The following is a 24,663-nucleotide window of genomic DNA, read 5'->3' on the forward strand; positions in this document are numbered from 1 at the left end:
GTCAAGCCTCTTGCCAACCCCACAATACTTCCCTTAATTAAGATATCTTCTTCCCTGTTCACATATCTGTCCTTCCTCCATCTCAGTCATCCCATTCCCCCAAGCTCTCCCCAACCCTCCTCTTCTCTCTTCTCTCTCCCCTTCTCTTTTTCCCCCACCCCACTCCCACCCTCATACTCCCAACTTTTGTCTGGTGATTTTATCTGCCTTGAATTTCCAGGAGGATATATATATATTTTTTTCTTTGGGTTCATCTTACTACTTAGCTTCTCTAGAATTGCAAACTATAGGCTCAATGTCCCTTGTTTATGGCTAGAATCCACTAATGAGTGAGTACATACCATATTCATATTTTTGGGTCTGAATTATCTCACTCAGGATAGTGTTTTTTTATTTCCATCGATTTGCATGCAAAATTCAAGATGTTATTGTTTTTTACTGCTGAGTAGTACTCTAATGTGTAGATGTTGCCACATGGCAGGAAATGCAGCCATAGTGGGGAGGTATACATGAGCTTTGAAAATTTCAATTTGCTGCATACAGTTAGCTCTGCTGTGGCTGGGGTTTTAGAAAAGAAATGCTTATGTAAAAGTAAGACAGGCAGTTGAGGTGGGAGACTTTCTGGGCTGTGGACTAATTAGGTTTTAGGCCATCCACCTGTGTATGTGTGGAGTCCAAATCCACGTGGGGCACCACATGAAGAAGGATGCATAAAAGAAATCCCACACTAGTTCAGAATTGAATATAATAGAGGGTTATTTATTTAGGGGTAGACTCACAGATCACAATGTTCTGCTCCAATAGGGAACAGTAACTAAATGCTACAGCCAGAAGAGAGAAATAGACCAGAGGCATGCTTTACAACAGCATATAAATTATATGAGGCTCCACCCAAGTGGGCAGGTAAGTTAAATGCTACTGACTGCAGGAATTTCTACAGCACATAAAGGCTATTTGGATGCCACTATGAGTTGTTGCCCTCCACTGTGTAGGACATCTAAAAGATGACTCCTCGAAGCTAAGAAATAGCAAGGCTATTTCTTGACCTGGCTTCATGGCAAATGGCTAAGTCCAATGGGGCCTATTGATAGTCTGACGTCATACACTGACTTGAGAATCCATGTAACAACCAAGAAGAATAGAGGATAAAAAAGTGAGTCACCAGAGGAGGGGCTATATATTCTTTTAAAACTATTTGTTTATTTATTTATTTGTTTGTTTGTTTGTTTGTTTGTTTTTTATTTATTTATGTATTTATGTATGTATGTATACAAGTGTTTTGCCAGCTTTGGTGTGTATGTATAACACTGTAATGGACTTAACTAATTGCGGAGGATGTGATAAGCATTTGTACTTCAGCACTCATCTCATAAGCTAGGAGAAAATTCTGGGTCAGCTAGCCTGGAGTATTTAGAGCAGCACAAACAAGAGAGGGCCTGTCTCAACAAGGTAGAAGAAGAGATGTAGAAGGAACAGCGGGGCTGTGTCCCACCACCCGGCTAGCTTTACCCAAAATAATTACATGGAAACTGTATTCATTTAAACACTGCTTGGCCCATTAGTTTCAGCCTCTTATTGACTAACTTCTCACATCTTGTTTTAATCCATATTTAGTAATCTATATAGCACCATTACCAAGAAAGATATTAACCTGCATCTGTCTTGGAGAGGAGAAGCCTGGTGACTGACTATGGAGACTGCCTGAAGCATCTACCTCACTCCCAACATCCTGTTCTGTCTACTCCACCCACCTATGTTCTGACCTATTGGGCCAAGCAGTTTCTTTATTAATTAACCAATGAAAGTCCCCCATCATTTCCCCTTTTTTCTGTTTAAACAAAAAAGAAGGCTTTAACTTTAACATAGCAAAATTACATATAACAAAACAGTTATCAAGCAAGAATCACAGCTACATATTTAGATCTATTTTATCTTTTATCATAACTAAGGAAAACTATAACTATTGAACCATTCTTCAACTCCATAAAAAACTCCAGAAGGATATAATATTACCTAAATAACAAGAAATAAGCAACTTCCAAACTCTAGAAATTACAGAGACATCTCACTACCTGGACAGTCACCCAAAGTTCCTCTGTACTGTAGGGGCATCCATCTTCAGCCTTCAGCCCATAGTGTCCAGCAGACATTTCCATGAAGCAGGAAATTCCAAAGACAGTTCAGTCATTTTCTGCTGTGTTCTGCAGAATGTCTCGCAGACTCTTTCATGAATCAGGAACCCTGAAAGACTATCTCACCTTTAGGCAAGTTCAGCAGTCCTCTCTCTGTGGGTTCTTTGTGTCCAGTTTATCCAATAGTCCAGGCAAGAGCAGTTTCTTGCCCAAATGGCTCTCAAACTCCATAGGGAGACTCTTCGATGCCCATCTTCCTCTTGAAGTAGACTGGTGCTGCCAGGAGCAGACGTGTCTCATTGTCATGAAAAACCCTAAATTATTAAAACATCAAATGCCATATTCTGCAGTCTTTGAAAGATATAAAGAATGCCTATATGAAATATATCTATGCACATCTAGAAAATCTAACATGACTACAAACTTGACTATTATCAATGATTATCCATTATCAACCTATATTTCCTAATTATACATTTTTAAAATAAACTACACAATTACAATATCTTAAGATCAGAAATACATATACATATAACAAAATTGACCTTAAAATCCATACCAATGCAAATTATTCATATCTATATCATATCCCCCTTTAAATGTAAAATAACATTTATAAACAATATTTGGGAATATGGGCATAGTTTTTTTCTCTCCAAACTGCTTCCTGCTGAATGGGGGTGCTGTTATTTAGGTCTTTCATGGTATAACCTGTGTGCTAGGTTCATCTCAGTCGGTAGTTGAGTGAAGTAATTTTTGAAGGTGTTCATAGCAACCTTTCAGGAGCGCATGGTCTATCGTACCATATTGGGATAGAAGCAATCCACAGGGAGTCATCCTCTGTGAAAACAAAAGAAGACCCTCTTTTCCAAAGCATCGTGTTCTTAGATCCAAATTCTGAAGTCATACCGTTAAGATGTCCATTCTGGTCTAGCCTGACAGCCCATGTAATAAAATGTCTCCCTGTATTTTGCTCCTTTACAGTCAAAAATCTTAAAGAAACACAATAATACAAAGAATCCAGACTCTCTGTTAATTTTCCATTTTTATGTGGCTTATTTTTACTCTATCAATTTACTTTATTCTGTCTTTTTAAAGACTTTACCCTTTTTTTAAAGGCATTAATTTTATTTTCTATATTCTTTTTCTTCTCTCTTCAAAGCCTACGTATACTCATCCAACAGTGTGACCCATTTAAAGGTCTTTTATGTCTGAATCCATCCTATTGTGAATCTGTAATTCTTTACTGTCCAGGAGCATTTCTTAAAATGCTAAGCACTTCTTACAAACTTAAGTCGCACCATGTAGAGGTAATAAGGTACCGCCTGTGTCCTGCCCAGTCTAAACCTTAACTATGCTGTTATTATGGTAATTATGATAGTTCCTGCCCGAGGTCAACATAGTTCAGCACGGCAGAGGGGAGCCGAGCATCTCATGACTGAATCAGGTGTGTCTCTGAGCTGCAGAGCTGAGGGCTGCTCTGGATGTTGGCTCCACCTCTCTCCAATTTCAAAATGGAGGACGTACCATTTTGTTCTAGCTCTGGGGCTGCCAGGTAGGAGCCATACTCAGCACTTTAACTCTGAGACTGAGCATGTGGCACAGAAACTCTTTTCATCCAAGTTACAGCCAAATCTCTCTGTATGGCGGCAGGAATCCACCATGCTCTTCCACCTGCCTAAGCCTGATTCTGCCAGCTGCCCAGGTGCAGGCAGGGAGTGCTGAGCCATTGGCCTAGTCTCAGAGCACTCTCCTTCCGATCCTGAGTGGGAACACAAACATCCATTCCCATAAAAGCCATTGAAATGCTTTAAAGCCAGAGTTAGCACTGGTGGCACAGCCCCAGGAAGCCGTGTTTTAAAATAAGCAGCTTTTTTTCCTGCCGCTATTGCTGAAACAGGAAATCTCTCTACAGCATATCCTCAGAAAAATTTCTCTGCAGCACACTCTAGGAAACAGCAAAAAAGCTGTGTTAAACTCTCTCTCCCTTTTTTTAAAAAAGCCCTCTCAGGTTTTAAAGTGGATTTAGTCACCACGTTGGGTGCCACTCTGTAGAATGAACAGCAGGGCTGTATCCTGCCACCCGGCTAGCTTTACTTAAAATAATTACACGGAAACTGTATTCATTTAAACACTGCCTGGCCCATTAGTTTCAGCCTCTTATTGGCTAACTTCTCACATCTTGTTTTAATCCATATTTAGTAATCTATATAGCACCACGAAGGTGGTCACTTACCAGGAGAGATCTTAACCTGCATCTGTCTTGGAGAGGAGAAGCATGGTGACTGACTATAGTGACTGCCTGAAGCGTCTGCCTCATTCCCAGCATTCTGTTCTGTCTGCTCCACCCAACTATGTTCTGACCTATTGGGCCAAGCAGTTTCTTTATTAATTAACCAATGAAAGTCCTCCATCAAAGAGAACTGTCTTAATTGGGATTTCTATTTCTGTGATGGAACATCAGGATGAAAGCAACTTGAAGAGGAAAGGATTTATTTAATTTATACTTCCATATCACAGTTTATTATTTTCTTTGTAATTGTTCTATTGCTGGGAAGAGATGCCATGACCAAGACAACTCTTACAAAGAAACCATTTAATCATAGGCTTCCTTACACTTTTATAGGCTTAGTCCATTATCATCATGTTGGCAAGCATAACAGCAGGTATAGCACTGGATAAATAGTTAAGACCTACATCCTGATCCACAGAAAGAGACTGGCATGTCCAGAAGAACATGACATGGGTATCTTCAACCTCAAAGTCTAACCCCAGTGACACATTTCCACCAACAAATTCACACTGACTAAACAAGGCCAAACCTCCCAACCTTTCTAATCCTTTCAAATGGTGCCTCTCCATGGTGACTATGTACTCAAATATATGAGCCTATGGGGGTCATTCTAATTTAAAGCACCATAATTATCCAAGGCAATCAAAGTAGAAACTTGGTATAGAAGGATCTTCTGTCTATGTGTTACTTTCATTGGTTAAATAAAGAAGCTGCCTTGGCCAGCCCTTAGGTGAGTGGCGTAGACAGAACAGAATGCTGGGAGGAAGAAGGCAGTGAGGCAGACACCACGGCTCTCCTCTTTGAGATGAACGTAAGTTAGACTTATCTCAGTAAACCACAGTCACATGGTAATATACAGATTATTAGAAATGGGTTAATTAATATGTGAGAGTTAGCCAAAAAGAGGCTAGATATAATGGGCCTGGCAGTGTTTAAATGAATACAATTTGTGTGTTGTTATTTTGGGGTATAAGCTAGCTAGCCAGGGAGCTGGGAGCTGGGCTGCTGGAACTGGCCAAGTAAATCCACTTAAAAACCTGAGAGAGCTTAAAAAGGGGGAGGAGCAAGTTTAACACAGCTTTTTGCTGTTTGCTAGAAAGTGCCGTAGAGAGATTTCCTGTTTCAGCAATAGCAGCAGAAAAAAAAGCCGCACCATTTTAAAACGCAGCTTCCTGGGCCCTGCTGCCGGTGCAATCTCCGGCTATGGAGCATTTCTGGGCCTGGATGTTTATGTGCCTACTCAGGATCGGGAAGAAAGTCCTTTGAGACTATGCCAATGGCTCAGCACTCCCTGCCTGGGCAGACTGTGCAATCAGGCTTAGGTAGACAGTAGAGCATGGCGGATTTCTGTAGCCATACAGAGAGATATTTCCAGGCTAAGTAGTGCTCTGTGTGACAGATATGGCTGTAACTTGGATGAAAAGTTTCTGTACTGCACGCTCAGTCTCAGAGTTAAACTGCTGAGTGTGGCTCCTACCTAATAGCCCCAGAGGTAGCAGAAATGGTACATTCACCATTTTGAAATTGGAGAGAGGTAGAGTCAACATCCAGAGAAGCCTGCCACTCTGAAGCTCAGAGGCACAACTGATTCAGAGGCACAAGTGGCTCTGCCATGTTGGACTGGGTGGGGCAAGTCTGCAGTACTGTTTTTGACCTAGGAATGTCACAGCTTAGATTCTTATATGCTTAGCGATTTAAAAGTGCAAAACAAAAATGTTCCTGGACAATAAAAAATTTACAGATTCACAATAGGATAGATTCAGACATAAAAGACCTCTACATGGGTCATAGTGTTAGACATATGTAGGCTTTGGAAAGAGAAGAAAAAGAATATAGAGAATAAAGTTAATGCTTTAAAAAGGGGTAGTCTTTAAAGAGACAGTATAAAAATAAGCCACATAAAAATGGAAAATTCACAGAGAGTTTGGATTCTGTATATTGTATTTTCTGTGAACTTTTTGACTGTGAAGGAGCTAAATACAGAGAGACATTTCATGGTGTGGGATGCTAAGCTGATCCAACATGTATGTTCTAAAGGTATCATGGCTTCCAAATTTGGGTCTAAGAATATGATGCTTTGGAACACAGATTCTTCTTTTGTTTTCACAGAGGATGAGAAACTGTGGATTGCTTCTATCCCAATATGGTATGATAGACCACACCCTCCTGAAAGGTTGCTGTGAACACCCTCAAAAATTACTTTACTCAGTTGCTGACTGAGATGAACCTGACACACAGAATACACCATAAAAGACCTGATTAACAGCATCCCTATACAGCAGGAAGAAGTTTGGAGAGAAATAACTATGTCCATATTCCCAGATATTGTTTATAAATGTTCTTTTACATTTAAAGAGAGATATGATATAGATATGAATAATTTGCATTGGTATGTATTTTAAGGTCAATTTTGTTATATGTATATGTATTTCTGATCTTAAAATATTGTGATTGTGTAGTTTATTTTAAAAATGTATAATTAGGAAATATAGGTTGATAATGGATAATCATCAATAATAGTCAAATTTGTAGTCATGTTAGTTAGACTTTCTAGATATGTAGAGATATATTTCAGTTAAATAGATATTCTTCAAATCTTTCAAACACTACAGAATATGGCATTTTAAATGTTTTAATAACTTAGAGCTTTTCATGACAATGAGACACATCTGCTCCTGGCAGCACCAATCTACTTTAAGAGGAAGATGGGCATCGAAGAGGTTCCTTATGGAGTTGGTTAGCCATTTGGGCAAGAAACTGCTCTTGCCTGGACTATTGGATAAACTGGACACAGAGAACCCGCAGAGAAAGGACTGCTGAACTTGCCTAAAGGTGAGATGATCCTTTGGGGTTCCTGATTCATGAAAGAGTCTGCGAGACATTCTGCAGGACACAGCAGAAAGTGACTGAACTGTCTTTGAATTTTCCTGCCTCATGGAAATGTCTGCTGGATACTATGGGCCTGTAGGCTGACTATGGATGCCACAACAGTACAAAAGATCTTTGGGTGGCTTCCAGGCAGTGAGATGTCTCTGTAATTTCTAAAGTTTTAGAAGTTGTTATTTCTTGTTTATTTAGGTAATATTATATCCTTCTGGAGTCTTTGATGGAGCTGAAGAATAGATAGATAGTTATAGTTTTCCTTAATTATGATAAAAGATAAAATAGATATAAATATTTTAATTCTAATTCTTGCTTGATAACTGTTTTGTTTTATGTAATTTTACTATGTTAAATTAAAGCCTTTCTTTTTTTGTTTAAACGGAAAAAAGGGGAAATGGTGTAGGAGGGTCTTCTGTCTATGTGTTACTTTCATTGGTTAAATAAAGAAGCTGCCTTGGCCTTTTGATAGGTCAGCCCTTAGGTGGGTGGAGTAGACAGAACAGAATACTGGGAGGAAGAAGGCAGTGAGGCAGGCACCATGGCTCTCCTCTCTGAGATGAATGTAGGTTAGACTTATCCCAGTAAGCCACAGTCACATGGTGATATACAGACTATTAGAAATGGGTTAATTAAGATGTGAGAGTTAGCCAAGAAGAGACTAGATATAATGGGCCAGGCAGTGTTTAAATGAATACAGTTTCCATGTAATTATTTCAGGTAAACTAGCCGGGAGCCAGGCAGCAGGAAGTGGCCTGCCGCTCCTTCACCGAAACTACTAAAGGGCAGGAATTCTAAGGTAAGAACAGATGCAGAAGCCATGAGGAGTGCTGTTTACTAGCTTTCTCTCCAAGACTTCCTCATACCTTCAAAACCAGCACTACCTGGGTGATCTTGAACAGATCATCATGCTCAGCTACCAGAAGAAGATGCAGCCTTTGTTCCATCTGAATCTCACATCTGTGTGTTGACCCTGTGGAAATTGTCTGAGAAGATTTTGCCTTGTTTATGCTCATTGCTTTTTCAGTTCCAGCTGTTCAATACTGATTGTTCCAGAAAAGCCAAGGATTCAGTTTAGGAGACCTGGTGTCTTATTCTTCACAGATGCTTCTTTAGCAGCAGCAGATTGGAACCATAGGTTCTTAAATTTAATAATAAACTGTCCTAAATTGAGTCTTCAAGGTACTCTCTAACTTCACTCCAAAACTTCACAAGCCAATCTTCCATCATATGCAATTCTCCCAACACCTGTATCATCTAAGTTCCCACAGAACATCCCACTGAGCTCTGCATATTTAATGGTTTTTCAGTCCAATGTTCTAGTATCATTTCAGACCTCCTAAAAATGTTTAGCCAGATCTGACACAGAAATACCCACTCCTGATACCAATTGCTGGGACAAAGCATAATTATGGAGAAGTGGTTTATTACATCATACAATTCTCAAATCATACCCCTCACTGAAGGAACTCAAGGCAGGAACTCGACCAAGGAATCTGAAGACACAGGCAGCTGCAGAGGCCATGGCTCTGATGGAGTGCTGCTGTTTTGCTTTCCATGGGTTGCAGTCTGATTTCTTATTGCACCCAACACCACCAACTCAGGTATGGCACCACAGTCAATGGGCTGTACACATGCACATTAATCACCTATTAAGATAGTGCCCTACAGGCTTGCCTACAGAATGATCTTATAGAGGCATTTTCTCAGTTGAAGTTCTCTCCTCTCAGATGACTCTAGCTTATAGAATGTTGATATAAAACTATCTAGGAGAAGTACCAGCTCATGAATGCTGTCTATAATATACATGACTACATTCAATCATACACAAAAAAGCACATACATACATATTTTAGTTCGGGTTTCTTTCTCTGTGAAGAGACACCATAACCTCAGCAACTCTTATAAAGGAAACAATTTAATTGGTTTATTCCATTATCATAATGTCAGAAAGCATGGTGGCACAAAGCAGACATGGTGCTTGAGAAGCAGGTAAGAGTTGTGCATTAAAATCTTAGGGCAGCAGAAAAAGAATTGTGTCTACTAGGCATGTTTTAAGTTTCTGAGACCTCAAAGCCCACCTTCTGGTGGCACACTTCCTCCAACAAAGCCAGACCTACTCCAACAAGGTCACACATCCTATTATGGCCATAAGCTGTGGACCTATAATCAAACAACCACAACACACAATAATAATAAATACAATAAAATATTATTTTAATGAGATTTTATAAATATGTGTTTTTATTACAATAAATTTCATTTATACTCAGAGATAAGAAAATAAATTTAACTCAAACAAAAAAATGTGGCAACATTTTCAGAAACTGCATATCTTCCATATTTAAAAAGGCAAATAATATTGATAACAAAGGCTCATTTGAGAGATTAAAAATGACCCTCACTAGCCATTCAGTTAATGTCTTTATCATAAACAGATAGTGTTTCTAAATATGTCAGAATCTGGGAAAAGCCATTTTTGTCCAACCATCCTTAATAACCCAATTAAATAAACAATAGACAAATATTTATTCACTGAGGACACATTAGGAAGTTAGACAGATATATCCATTGACTTTCAAAGCCTGTTTTTGGGATCTTAGCATGTAGTTTAGGTTAAGTACAGGGCCAGAACTGCATATACCTAAGCAATGCCACTAGGCATATCTGACTTATCATTAAACAGGTGAAAAACCACCTTTCCTGAAATAATGTATCATACACATCACTTCATGGCATGAACACAGAAATTTAGGTTTATCAAAGTCACCTCTCTCTCTCTCTCTCTCTCTCTCTCTCTCTCTCTCTCTCTCTCTCTCACACACACACACACACACACACACACACACACACACACACACACATACTCACGCCATTTTGGAAAAGGAAAGAGTAGATCATTTTCTATGACTTTCAAATGTCAAGTCTAAACTGTGAGTGTAGTCTGGGTTGGAGTAGGGGGCTGGTTCCAAAATCTCTGACAGATACTTTAGCAAAACTCAGAAAATGCAGATATAAAATTTATCTTAGAATATAAGAGGCATTTATTTTTCTTAACTTCCTAGGTTAAATTTGCTTTCAAAAAGGAGTCAAGAGCCGGGCGATGGTGGCGCACGCCTTTAATCCCAGCACTCGGGAGGCAGAGGCAGGCGGATCTCTGTGAGTTCGAGACCAGCCTGGTCTACAAGAGCTAGTTCCAGGACAGGCTCTAAAGCCACAGAGAAACCCTGTCTCAAAAAACCAAAAAAAAAAAAAAAAAAAAAAAAAAAAAAAAAAAAAAAAAAAAAAAAGAGTCAAGAAAGAGATAAGGCACATAAAGAAAAATAAGTTTCCCTGCTCCCGTATCCACTCTTCCTCCATCCCAACTGTTCCATTCCCCCAAGCTCTCCCCATCCTCCCCTTCTCACTTCTCTCTCCCCCTCTCCCCTTATATCTTAATTAAGGGAGCCATTTGAGGGTTGGCAAGAGATTGGACTCTAGAGGGGGTCTCTGGTGTCCAATGAGATATCCCCAGCTTGCTCCTTGAGCAGCTGAGGAGAGGTTGCCTGAATTCACCCTATACTATAGCTACACTGATGAATATCTTGCAAAATCCATAGAACCTTCATCTGGCAATGGATGGAGATAGAGACAGAGACCCACATTGGAGCACTGGACTGAGATCCCAAGGTCCAAATGAGGAGCAGAAGGAGGGAGAACATGATCAAGGAAGTCAGGACCACGAGGGGTGCCTCCACTCACTGAGACAATGGGACTGATCTAATGGGAACTCACCAAGGCCAATTGGACTGGGACTGATGGAGCATGTGATCAAACCAGTCTCTCTGAACATGGCTGACAAGGAGGGCTAACTGAGAAGCCAAGGACAATGGCACTGGGTTTTTATTCTATTGCATGTACTGGCTTTGTTGGAACCTAGTCTGTTTAGATCCTCACCTTCCTGGACCTGGATGGAGTGGGGAGGACCTTGGACTTCCCACAGGGCAGGGAACCCTGACTGCTCCTTGGACTGGAGAGGGAGAGGAGAGGAAATGGGGGGAGGGAAAGAGAAATGGGAGGAGGGGAGGAGGTGAAAATTTGTAAAAATTATATAATTTAATAATAAAGAAAAGAAAAAGAAAAAGAAGTTTGTATTCGAACTTCCCATTGGGCCTCCAGCTCACAAATAACAACAGACATAGAGGCACAGAAACTATTAATTATGAAAGCTTGGTCTTGTCCCCAACTAGCTCTTTTTTTCCAGTTTTTTGAGACGGGATTTCTCTGTAGATTTGGAGCCTATCAAGGAACTGTATCTGCCACCAGAGTGATAGAATTAAAGGTGTGTGCAACCATCACCCAGCCTACCATTGCATTCTAATGCTGCTCTCTCTGAAAGGTATTCCTAGAGAATATTTTCCTAAGAATTTTCACAAAAGAATTATACTTTGATGTTTGATATACTAGAAAATTATGATCAATTACTATATAGGTACTTTCTCTAAAATAAGTAAGAATATTGAGGTTTTAAAATATCTTCATGGTTAGGAGTATTGCCTGATCTTGCAGATGATCCAGGTTTGATCCCAGTATCCATATTGTAGCTTTCAAACATCTAAAACTCAAGTTCAAGGGGATCCAATGTCCCTTTCTGACTTCCATAGGCATTTATAAATATGGTACAAAGACACACATGCAGCAAAACACCCATGCACATTAATTTCTTATTAAAAATTACTTTTAATTGAAAGTTTTCTTGGATCATAGCATATTCTTCAATTTAAGTTATTAAACTGAACAATGAGCAACTAGCATATGTAGGTGTCTATTTTAATAGAAATTTTGTTATGCCTCGTTATACAGTAAAACCTATTTTATTCTTTGAGTACTACTGAAATTGCTGAATGTTTAAATAAAAGTTGATATACAAGAGATTTATTAGAATAAATACATGTTTTAAGTTCTCCAACTGAAGAATTAAAAAAAAAAGAGTCACTTGTTTTCTATGAAAATAACTAAGTATTTAGTGGCATACTTCCTACATATTATGCATGAGCCATAGGGTATAGACAGGTATGGAAGAAAGAAGTAATGAGAAAATTAAAATGGGAAGGCCTGTGCAACAGTGGGCACAGTTCAGGCCATATCCTAGTCCATTTTTGTTACCATAATAAAAATCTGGAGAATTCCCCTTTTATCACAACTCTGGGGGCTGACAAGCCCAGCACCAAGGTGCCACCAACTCTCCAGTCTCTGCAGCTGGATGACTGCAGCTGGGAAGGGTCATGTTGACAGAGCTCTTTTGCCTGGAGTCACTCATTATCACAGCATTTGTCCATTATTATTTTCAGAGATGTCAATAAAGCACTCTTCCATTTCCAACTCTGGGCTTCTGGTGTCAGGGCAAAGACTTTAATCAAGGTTCTACAGCCCAGATGTGAGGTGGCTTAGAGTGGGGGTCCAGTTGAGACTTTGTAAAGTTTTCTGAAGCTGTCTGCAGATGATGTCATCCACCAAGATCAACAAAGGCCACACAAGGACTCCAGTGCACCCTAATGGCCAGGGCTTCCATTTATAAAACTCTTGTCTTAGAATAACATATTTGTGTCTGTGTGCATTTGCATTCACAGAATAAAGAAACTGGAAGTCAGCATCTGTAAGAGTCACAGTGCTTTTGTAGTCCATGCTTTGTACCACCAACTATACTGGGAGAGCTGGCAGCATTGACAATTCAGTGCAGAGATCTGGTGTAGAAAGTAGAAGAATAGGGATGACATTCACAATCAGGAATCAGGACATGGGATTTCATACATGTTTCAGTTTCTTTTGGCAGACCCAACGGTTGTCTGCAGAACAGGTGTCAGAAAACACTTCTGTCTGTGAGATGACCGCACAGCTGTTTTCTTTGTCCTTGCCAGTGACTTGTAATCTGAAGAGCAAAAAATAGCTACTCCTAGTGTTTAGGATATTCTTGCAATTATCACATCAGCAATCAGCCATTTTTGGACATTTAAGGAAGCTAAGATTACATAGTGCTTAAGCATAGAAAACACAGAGTACAAACATTATAAATACACATAATCAATGAAGATATCACCTAGAGAAGCCTCTAGAATTTTCAGTTGTACCCTCACTGGGGAGGAATTAGAATATTTATCATGATGTATGAGAAGGAGAAGTTCTACTACAATAGTTCTTGGGATCATGTGAAAGGCATCTTCATTTTGCTGAGTTTCAGTTCCCTTAAATATATAGGCTATAAGCACCTACTGCTTAGAGAAATCATTGAGGTATACATGAATGTATAACAATAGTTACACGGTAGGTGCTTAGTAAATGTATTCAACATGAAGGGTGAACACAGTGGGTTTACAGAATTTGATAGAGAGAAAATAAGAGCCTCAACTCATGTGAAACAGAATCTGGTTTCTTCCCTTCTTATCCCAGAGATATAGGTTCTTTTCTCTACCACAACACTAGTCCCACACCCAGGGTTCCTGGGATCACTGCAGGTGGGAAGGAGACCAGAATTCAGCACTAACACGTGCAATTTCTCAGTGATGACAAGAAATTGGTGAGTTCAAGAGCAGCCTGTCTCAAGTGGAGGATGTCACCCAGCAGGCAGTAGGCAGGGCTCCCTCACTGCTGACTTTTGCTTGTCTTTCTTCATGGTGCCCCTGTCCCTAAGCAATAAATTTTAGGTCATACTAGTGCCCAGCATGCTAATCAAAGTATGAACTTCCCTCAATTGGGCTTCTATAAATATTCTTACATCTTATTTTTCATCTTTTAGCTTCGTCAATCTTCAAAACCTTTTTCCTAAGGCCTGTTTGTTCAAATCAGTGATTTCTTTTCAAAAAGCATTTGGTGGATTTCCAGGGCTACTCCAGCCAGACTTACAGTGAGAGCTCTAACTTTATCTCCTTTAATTCCCCAAATAATCCCGCTTGTACATTTTTAACTTTCCTCTTGTTTTCCTAACCTGAAAACAAGAGCCCAGGGAGTTAGAATAAATACTTACTTCATGGATGTGTGAAAGAGAGTTCGGGAAGGGAGGGAGAATGGAAGGGTCAAAGTTTGTGTAGAAGTGAGTGGAAAATTGTGGGGGAACCTCCCTTTCTACCTTGTTTCCACCACTGTCCTGTGTGCTCCAGGCTCACTGGCCCAGGCATTTCTGGGTGACTCTCCTGTCTCCACCTCCCATCTCTCTGCAGGAGTGCTGTGATACAGATGTGGACTTCTTTGTCTGACTTTTTATAAGGGTTCTGTGGACTGAACTGTGATATTTACACAGGTAGAACTTTTATGCAGAACCATTTTCTCAGTCTAGATAAACAAAAGCCAATTGGACTGACACTCTTTCTATTGTAGCCTCCAAATTTATCTGCTCACTGCCATCTAATCAGAGCATCCTTTTATCAAAGAGTGAAATCACATAGCAGGTGAGCTAAATAATCTGCCTGACATGGATATCTTCACTTATCATCACATTTTCATTATGAATCAAAATTAGGTAAGCATTTTACTTCATAGCACATTTATACACAAAAATTATCACACACACAAAGAAAGAAGCAAAAATTAATCACTACTATATGTAAAATCATTTTTAAACAGCAATGTCTGATGGAGGAGAGTTATCTGTCTATGTTACTTTCATTCGTTAATTAATAAAGAAAACTGCCTTGGCCCTTTAAGAGACAGAAAATTAGGTAGGCAGAGTAGACAGAACAGAATTGTGGGAAGAAGGAGTGGGCAGACGCTTCAGGCAGTCGCCATAGTGAGTAGCCATGCTTCTCCTCTCTGAGATGGACGCAGGTTAAGACCTCTCCTGGTAAGCCACCCCTCGTGGTGCTATATAAATTACTAAATATGGGTTAAAGCAAGATATGAGAATCAATCAATAAGAAACTACAGATAACGGGCCAGGGGCCAGACAGTATTTAAATGAATACAGTTTCCGTGTAATTATTTTGGGTAAAGCTAGCTGGGTGGCAGGACACAGCCCCGCCGCTCCATTCTACAAATGTCTATACTGAGACATTCTGCCTAGAGAAAGTAATTTCATGCCACACTATGGTGCAACTTTGTTACCGCAGTTCTAAAGACCACTGAATGATTTCTGTGTATGGGCAGAGAAATGATGTAGTGCCTAATTGTACTTACTGTTCTTGTAGAGGGCTCAGGTTCAAGTTCTAGCACACATATGGTAGCTCACAACCACCTGCAACTCCAGTTCTAAGAAATCTACGGCTTTTTCTGACTACTGTGAACTCTTGCACGAACATGGTATACATACATATATACACTCAAAAACACACAGAAAATAAAACAAATAAATATGTTTTTAAATTTCTAAGAAAGTGTGTGTGTGAAAAAGAAAGAGAAAAAGAAAATCTATATGTTCCCCCAAAAACATTTAAAACTATTTTATCTCTAACAGTAAAAAGTTAGTCTACTTCCTGTGTTTTAAAATTCCATTGTAATTAAATATACACATATTATTATAAAGGGTTTCTATCTACTTGTACATGAAACTTTGCAACTAATTCTGAAATTGTCTTTTCAGTCTATTTCAACAATCTCAAAAATTTATACACTAAATTAAAATTACAAAATTCAATTTTCAGTAAAAATGAATGTGAATTGAATATTTAAATAACTCATTTGATACTTACAGCTCAGAATTTAAAGTAGAACCATTTGTCCACTTCCAGATATGCTCCACTTGTAAATATTTTAGTCCAATATAAAACTGATGTCCTTCTATCTTTGAGAAATTCTGAAAGTATCTCTATATCCAAAACATAGCAGAAGACTTAATCTTCGATTTATTCATGACAGACTTTCTTCTACCAACCTTCTAAAACACGATTACTCCTGTTTGAATCCCATCCTAGCTCCACACCAGCATAATTCTCTCCTCTGTGAAACTGATCTTTATATATTTCTTTTAATTGATTCATCAAATTATTTTTATTACTTTAAAGAAATACTCATTCAAATTCCCAGTTCCTCCCTAACACCTTCCACACCCCTTGCCTCCCATCCCCCTCCAATCTTAAGAGAGGGCAAGGCACACTGCCCTTTGGAAAGTCCAAGGCCCTCCCCACTACATCTAGGTTTTAAACTGTTTAAGATCCAAGTGTCCAGTTCCTCAGCATAGACCATTGGTTAAAGACAAGACATCTCATCAAAGCTTCAAGAAGTTGTTATGTTCTAAACTGAGCAATTTTATTATCAATTTACCAATTCTTCTTGATTTTCAATGAGCAGCAGAGTGGCTCCTCTCACAGAGCAGTCAGCTAGACCTTCAGACCAAGGTCTTGAAATTTGAGAAATAAATAAGCATTTATTCTTGTATGACTGCCAATCTTTCAGGCATGTTGGAATGGTTGATCTCCCTAGGGTAAGAAAGAAGATGTATTTATATCTGCCCTGTTTCTGCTGCACCATAATCAACTCCACATAGGAGTTGTTTCATTTAGCAAATGCTGGAACAAGGCTAAGGCTGTCATATGTCAGTGAATCATAATTAATGACAAAGGATTAATTTTATGTTTGTTTTCTACTAATTTACTTCAGACAAAGTAAACTGTCTAACATGTTCACTAAAATAATCAACTATTTCACTTTTTAATGTGATATTTGCCTATTTATATTCTGTGCACCAGCAACCTGAGGCAGCATGGCCAGGCCTGTAAGAGCATAAATGTCAAGATCACACAGCTTCAGTGCAGTTTACAGTACCAACACTTACAAACCCTGTGACTCCCTGCAAGTTCCTAATGGTTTTATGTTCTTCTCAGACATAAAAGGTGATACAGTGTCTTCATTAAAAGCTGTTTTGAACTTCAACTGAGTTAACTCACATTTTCTGTCAAAATCACCTCTTATTATCAGGAAAGTCATGCCACACAATTACTTGTTGGTTCAGCCATTATCTCTTTAGCAGTCATGCCACTTTTTTCTATTGGTGCTTTTCTCACTAAGAATCCCACTAGTAAATAAGGAAGCATACAGAGAGGATTAAATGCTAAAATGAATGGTGGAATGAGTGTGCTCTTTTTTCTTTCTTTGTTTTTGTGGGGGAGTTGAGAGAGGTTTCTCTGTGTCACAGCCCTGACTGTGCTTGCACTATGTAGACAAGGCTGACTTCAGACTCATGGAGACCCAACTGCCTCTTACCCCAAGTGCTGGGATTAGAGTCGTGTGTTATCACACCCAGATTGTTTTATTTTTTATTTCAAGCCACACAATTACCTGTTGTTTTAGCCATAATCTCTTGAGCAGACACACCGCATTTTTCTATTGGTGGTTTTTGCACTAAGACTCGCACTAGTAAATAACAAAACACACAGAGAAAATTAAATACTGAAACAAATGGTGGCACCAGTGTTCTATTTCTTCAGGAAATCAAGTTCTTTCATCTGAACATCTGGACTGATACAATATTAACAAACTGGATTAAGGGACAAGTCTTTTGGTGGGATATATGAACAAGAAACAGAACACATGGATTCAAACAGCTTTGAATTTACATACGTTCTGATTGACAAGTCAATCTGTGGGCATTGCTGGAACTCTCAGATTGCCCACAGTCACACCTGAGCTGCTCATCCTTAATCACACACATTCCAGAGAAGGTGTAGCAGGCATGCAATAAGTTAAATATGTGGGGGCTTTTAGCTTTCTTTGTTGTAATATTTTTGTCATAACTGTTACTTTTATGTTTTAGAGTTCAAGATGCACATATGTCATAGCCCATAACTGTTCTCAAAAAATTAAAAAGCATGGAAGAAATGTAAAGTTTCCACAGAGGACATGGGATTTTGTCCTGTATTATTAGATATCATTAACCTTCTCCTAGTCTCAAGGAGGCCAGGTGCCATAAACAGGACAAATGTTTGTGTGGAAATTAAGAAGTGAAAGCTCTTGCCTTACTTACCTAAGACACTGAGTCCAGTCAGGCTCAAGACAAGAAGGATCAGCCCAGCACAGCCAAGTTTCAGAGCCAACTGATGCCAGTTTGGGCATCGACAGGCATCTGAAAAGTGCAAAGAATACACATGTTAAATCTAAATGAGGACATCTGGGATAAAAGTCGGAGGTGGTTTTGTCACTACACAAGACCTCCCTTAACTATAGGGCTCTTTCCAACATTCCTAGTGGACTGACTGAAACTGGAGATAGTGCTACACTATGTGTACACACACACACACACACACACACACACACAGAGAGAGAGAGAGAGAGAGAGAGAGAGAGAGAGAGAGAGAGAGAGAGAACCTACAGGACTCTTTCCAACACTCCTAGTAGACTGAAACTAGAGATAGTGCTACACTATGTTATCATTGGTACACAGAGAGAGAGAGAGAGAGAGAGAGACAGACAGACAGACACACACACACACACACACACACACACACACAGAGTTCCATCTTCATAAAGCCCAAACTACACCTGATGACTATAACTTTCACAATTTTGTGTGCAAGAGTAAAACATTTTTTTCCACGGAGTGCACTACTTGGCACTATCACCTTTTATTTAGAGGAATGAATTATGGCTTCTATTTAGAATACTGTACCATTGATGTTACTACTTTTTCAATTTGGATCCGTCATTGAGTGAGTGAGTGATACTGGGACACAAGCAGCACTGAGGAAAAGTGATTCACTTCTTGACCTAGATGCTATGAGATCTCACCATTGCTGCTCTGGGCAGTATCCAGCTTAAAACATTGAGTTCCTTATTCCTAGAATTTTATAGTCAGTAGTTTAAACTACTAGATACAACTTGGAGTAACAACAGACACTGAAATGGCAAATATGAAGTACTATGATATTACATGACATACACTGTGTCTATAGCAGATAAGGGGTATAACTCAGAAGTATAACATTGTGGGAGTCTTCGTGACCATCATGGTCACAGTGCTTTTGATCTGTAGTAGGCAAGAAAGCAGTTTGGGTCAACATGACTAAGTAGCCAGTGTTGGTTCAAACCTCAGAAGTTTGATTCAAGTAGTTTATGTTAGCCATTTTAAAGCACAGCACAATTTGGTAAAAGTATTTCCTAGTGATTACTTACTCATCCCATGAGTACAATAAAGTTTAAGATGTGACTACATCAAAACTGTTTGGAAAGAACATATAACACCTTCCATAAGGATGGTTCTTTAGATTGGCTACATGTCTTATCCTTTGTAAAGATCAGTTCTATAGTTTGAAAAATTCACTATAAGGATCTTGGAGAGGATTCTGTATGGTCTTGGCCACAAAAATTACCAGAGTATTAACTAGATCTAAAGCCAGATTTCCAAGTAGATAACAGGAACAATTTTAGCAACAGATTTTCACATTTCTGGTTACTCTAGTGCTTATCTGTGAACACGGGACCTCCAAGCCTCTTACATAACATGACATAAACCTTGTCTGCCACACTGCACTTCCTAAATACCATGTTAGATATCTCTGCTTACCTTTATGATTGCACCAACAATGGACATCTTATGCTTATTGGACAATAAAATATTTTTTGTGATATGATCATCATACCACAGCTTTGTGAATTTAACTTTCTGCTAGACATTTAAAAAAACATGGGCTAGATATGAAAAACAAGGAGAGTTTTGTTTATAAAGGTAATAAGGAGAAACACTAGCTGGCACTTATACCTCTAATTTAATCACAATCCCCTTTTGGCTCTCATTTAGTTTCTAACAGTTCCATGTGTTTCTGTTTTATGAATGGATTTATAGATTTAATTGTTAGAAACAAATACTGTACCATTTTGAGAGAAGCTTTCCTATTACAATTTTTTACTTGTTTTTTTTTTTCTCATATTGGGTTTCCTGTAGCTTAGACTAAACGCAAACTCCCTCTGGGGTTAAGGATAACCTTGAATTCCTGATGTCACTGTCTCTGTTTCTCAAGTACTAGAATTACAGTTATACCTTACCATGCATGGCTAGCGATTCCTAAATTTGACAGCTTCAAATTTATTGTCATTTTGTTAGTTTTCTAAATATTTTTAAATATTTAGAGAAATTTCTAAATGTTTCCTGATATAATAGATGACATGCTCTGAGTCACATGTCAAAATTTGAAACCAGATTGCTAAAATGTTCTTTTATTCTTATTGTGCAGTTCAAAATTGCCTATCTATTTATTTCTATTTATTCTAATTTTTACCTTATCTTTAGTGGATGAATTGTATAATTAATATTGCAGAAAATAATAGTTGTCTCAGGACTTTAGAGCAGTTTTGAATGGTGACAAACAATCATTAAGGAAATTAAAACATTTTGAAATGTTCTTGAGGCAAAAACAAAACAGAAGTGGAGCAGAAGAGAAGGAAGATGAATAGGAGGAAGATGAGGAGGAGGTGGAGGAAGACAAAGACGAAGATGAAAAGGAGAAGGATAAAGAGGAGAAGAAAAAAAGGTAGAAAGTAGAAATGTTCCCAGGAGATAGAAAATGGCTCCCCTAAGCCTTAAGAACAATCCATACCAGAAGACCGAGTAGTTCACTGCTGACTAGAACGTTGCACATATAACAATCTATTGAATATGTACAGACTTTCCCCAATAATATTCTCTAGACAAATACTTATAACAACTATTTACATGGCATTGAGGGATCATCTTAGACATTGTTGGTAATATGGAAATTATCAAGCACATAGGAATATGCACATAGGTCCTGTGAAAATATCACATTTTATAAAAGAGACTTATGTGCAGGGGTTTTGTTCAAACTGGTGATAGGTAGAATAATAATCACAATGAGGATAGACAAATTTTTTTTTTAGTCTCTTTATTCGGGATCTTGTCATTCTCAGCCTTCACTTTCTTACATCCATTTCAGCAAGCCCTTTCCCAACCATTTGCTAGGCTTGAACATATGGGAAAGAAAAGCATGCTCCTCCTATCATGCTGGTTCACTGGAATTCTTCCAGCAGTGTCAAAGTTTCATTTCCCCTGATTCCGATGTGAAGATGATAATGAAGCAGATTTGATGGCTCTAAGATGTTTTAATTTTTATAATTTATTAGGTCTTAACAAAAATTTCTAAAAATATTGTTATAATCACTTAGTTTTCACAATATAGGAAGAATGTTAAGTGAAAACCTTGCAATTTCATTGATGTCAGTAAATTAAGTTAGTAACAGAATGCAATACTATCTCAAGACAGTTTTAGAAAAATTTTCTACATCAGTTTCTAGTCCCTTTTACCCAAATCTTGCACATTTCTTTCACTTCCATTACTAAGCTTTCTGGCAGAGGTGAGTGCTACTTTGCCCAGTGCTGACTGCTAGGGATGTTTCTATACAACGTGTTGTGTTTTGTACTAGGATCTAGAATGAGCAAGATATTCCAGGAAGTGTCTGCACTGTTTCTAAAAACACTTTTTCTGTTCATATATGCAAATTATTATTTATCTAGCATCTTTAAACTGGGGCTGAATAGTAGAAACACTTCATGATTCATGAACTCCTTGAATAATATTATCTCTCTGATGTTGTGGTTATCTGACACATAGGTCTGAGTATGTGAGTGTGTGTGTGTGTATGTGTGTATGTGTGAGATTGTTTGAAAGTATGCTGTGTGTGTGTATGTGTACATGTGTCCATGAGTGCCTGCATGTGTGCACATCCCACACTAGGTGTAGAGTTTAGAAAACAACTTTCAGGAGGTGACTCTCAGTCCATCAAAGTTATTGTGAATTGAAGTCTGGTTGTCAGGTTTGTACAACTAGTATTTTTACATAATAAGGCATCTCACCATCTCAAAGCAATAACTTAAAACTGTACGATAACAAAAGAGGATTAATTCTAAAAGATATTCAAGTACTGGAAGGAGAAATAAAGCCACTTACCTGAAGGAAGAGATGGAGGTGATGCATTCCTAAGCCCACGAGTACTGGATAAGTTTAAGTTATTGTAAACCATTGATTCATCCATTACAAGTTTGGGAATGTAACACTGACTAGTGAATGAGAGAAGACAAACACAACGCTCTGAGGCCAAATGAACAAAAGGAAATCTGCTGTGAACACTCTACTGTCTGCTTCCACACCCACCCACACTTGTAGCTGAGGGTTCCTTCCACTGTTACCAAACTCGGGGCCCATTATGCTCACACAGTTCACTCATTCTTATATCCAGAAGATATACCACAAGGTATGCATGTTGAGAAAATTCTGGAAAAGCCTTTTGTCTTTATTTCTTAAATCATCTATTATCCTTTATTCCCTCAGAGCAAAGGTCAGGGCAAATAAAATGAACCACTCAATCATAAATTCAAATTTAAGGGATTCCCCACCAAATTCCCAGGAATTATGATATAATGTATTCCGTGACTATTTTGTAAAAATAAAAATTAATGCATCAAATCGAAAGTTATATTTGATACAAGCTTAAATTCAAAAATCTTCCTGAAATATTCATGTCATGAATGAAGTTTTGACATAGGAAAATGAGGACAAGAATGAGTTCAAATAGATATAGATATAGATACATACTACATACTTACATAGATGGTAGATAGATAGATAGATAGATAGATAGATAGATAGATAGATAGATAGAAGATAGATAGATAGATAGATAGATAGATAGATAGATAGATAGATATAGATATATACTAAGCATTAACACAAAGAAACAAAAGTATGCTTCTTCCTATCACACCTGCTCACTGGAATCTTCAGCAGTGTCAAAGCCTCACTGTCCCCTGTCCCTGATGTGAAGATGAGAATGAAGCTGATGTGATGACTCTAAGATGTTTTCCTGATTTAAAACTTTTATAATTTAATAGTTTCTAACCAAAATTCCTAAAAATATTATCATAATCACTTAGTTTTCACAATATAGGAAGAATGTCAAAGTGAAAACCTTGCAATGTTACCGCTATCAGTAAGTTCAGTTGGTCACAGAATGCACCACTTCTCAGGACAGTTTTAGACACACTTTCTACATCAGTTTCTGGTCCCCTTCTACACAAACTCATCTTGTTTTATACCCTGAGTATTATCTCAGTCTTAAACATTACTTTCACTGAGATTACTAACTTCTCTGGCAGAGGAGAGGGCTGGTTTATCCAATGCTGGCTGCTAGGATGCAATTTCAGTAGAACTGAGTCAAAGTGTTGTGTTCTGAACCAGGATCTGGAAGGAGCAAGACCCTACAGCAAGTCTGCAGTGTCTCTAAAATACTTTTCTGTTCATACATGCAGAATAGTATTTCTTCAGTTCTCGTAACTAAGGCTGAATAGAAGTCCTGTTCATGTTTCATGATTTCACTAAATAACATTATATTTAAGTTTTTATCTCTGAAGTTGTAGTTATCTAATGCATGTGTAAGCATATGTGAGTGTGTGTGTGTGTGTGTGTGTGTGTGTGTGTGTGTGTGTGGTGTGTGTGTGTGTGGTGTGATTACAGGTGTATTCATGCCACACTAGATGTAGAGATCAGAGAACACCTTCTAAGAGGTGATTCTCTTTCCACCAAAGGTATTGGGAACTGAACTCTGTTCGCAAGTGTTTTTACCTGAGGACTAATCTCACCATCCCAAAACAATCATGTAAAACTACAATATATCACAAGATGCTTAACTCTAGAAAATATTCAGGTACTTAAGGAAAAAATAAAGTCACGTACCTGAAGGAAGAGATGGAGGTGATGCATTCCTAAGCCTTTGGGTACTGGCTAAGTTTAAATCAGTGTAGACCACTGGTGTGTCCGTTACAGGTGGGAGATGTAACACTGACTAGTGAATGAGAGATGACAAACTCAAAGCTCTGTGAGGCCAAATGAACAGAAGGAAATCTCTGTGAACACTCTCCTGTCTGCATCCACACCCACCCACACTTGTAGCTGAGGGTTCCTCCACTGTTACCAAACTCGGGGTCCATTATGCTCAGACAGTTCACTCATTCGTTTATATCAAACAGAAAATATGTGCTTTGAGAAAATTCTAGAAAAGCCTGTTTTGTCCTTATTTCTTTAACTATCTGTTCCTATCATTTCCTTAGAACAAAAGTCATGGAAAATGAAATGAAGCACCCAATCATGAATTTAAATTGAAGGGATCCCTCCCCATTAAATTCAAAGGAATTATGATATAAGGTATAAGGGACTTTTTATATAAGTAGACGTTAATGTACCAAAGGTTATATAATCAAAAGTTACATTTGACACAAGCTAAAGCTCAAAATTCCTCCTGAAATATCCATGCCATGAATGAAGCTGTGGCATGGGGAAATGAGGACAAGAATGTGGTAAAATATAAATAGACAGACAGACAGATAACACAGAGATACAGACATACAGATGTAGATGTCTTGATACAATAGGAAAAGCAATTAGGAGGGAG

The 24,663-nt window shown here is 38.5% G+C and overlaps 1 protein-coding gene across 1 annotated transcript; it reads right to left on the reverse strand.

Annotated features, from left to right (window-relative positions):
• Positions 1–13,089: 13,089 nt before the first annotated feature.
• Positions 13,090–22,251, reverse strand: LOC119806554 (killer cell lectin-like receptor subfamily B member 1). The gene is made up of 6 exons (XM_038318334.1): positions 22,167–22,251; positions 18,233–18,331; positions 17,548–17,622; positions 16,534–16,688; positions 15,963–16,078; positions 13,090–13,213 (listed from the first exon to the last, which is right to left on the reverse strand). The coding sequence occupies exons 1-6, from the start codon at positions 22,249–22,251 to the stop codon at positions 13,090–13,092; spliced, it is 654 nt and encodes a 217-aa protein (XP_038174262.1).
• Positions 22,252–24,663: the final 2,412 nt, after the last annotated feature.

The sequence above is a fragment of the Arvicola amphibius genome, chromosome 2 (assembly GCF_903992535.2).
Source record: "Arvicola amphibius chromosome 2, mArvAmp1.2, whole genome shotgun sequence".
NCBI lineage: Eukaryota > Metazoa > Chordata > Mammalia > Rodentia > Cricetidae > Arvicola > Arvicola amphibius.

Bases quoted from the DNA above. Each gene is read 5' to 3' on its own strand.
- LOC119806554 (XM_038318334.1), bottom strand. From the start codon at position 22,251: ATGGATGAATCAATGGTTTACAATAACTTAAACTTATCCAGTACTCGT. The intron at 17,623-18,232 runs GTAAGTAAGGCA...GTTATTTACTAG, and splicing joins GACTGGACTCAGTGTCTTAG to TGCGAGTCTTAGTGCAAAAA. The intron at 13,214-15,962 runs GTAAGTATCAAA...TTTGCTCTTCAG, and splicing joins TCTACTTTAAATTCTGAGCT to ATTACAAGTCACTGGCAAGG.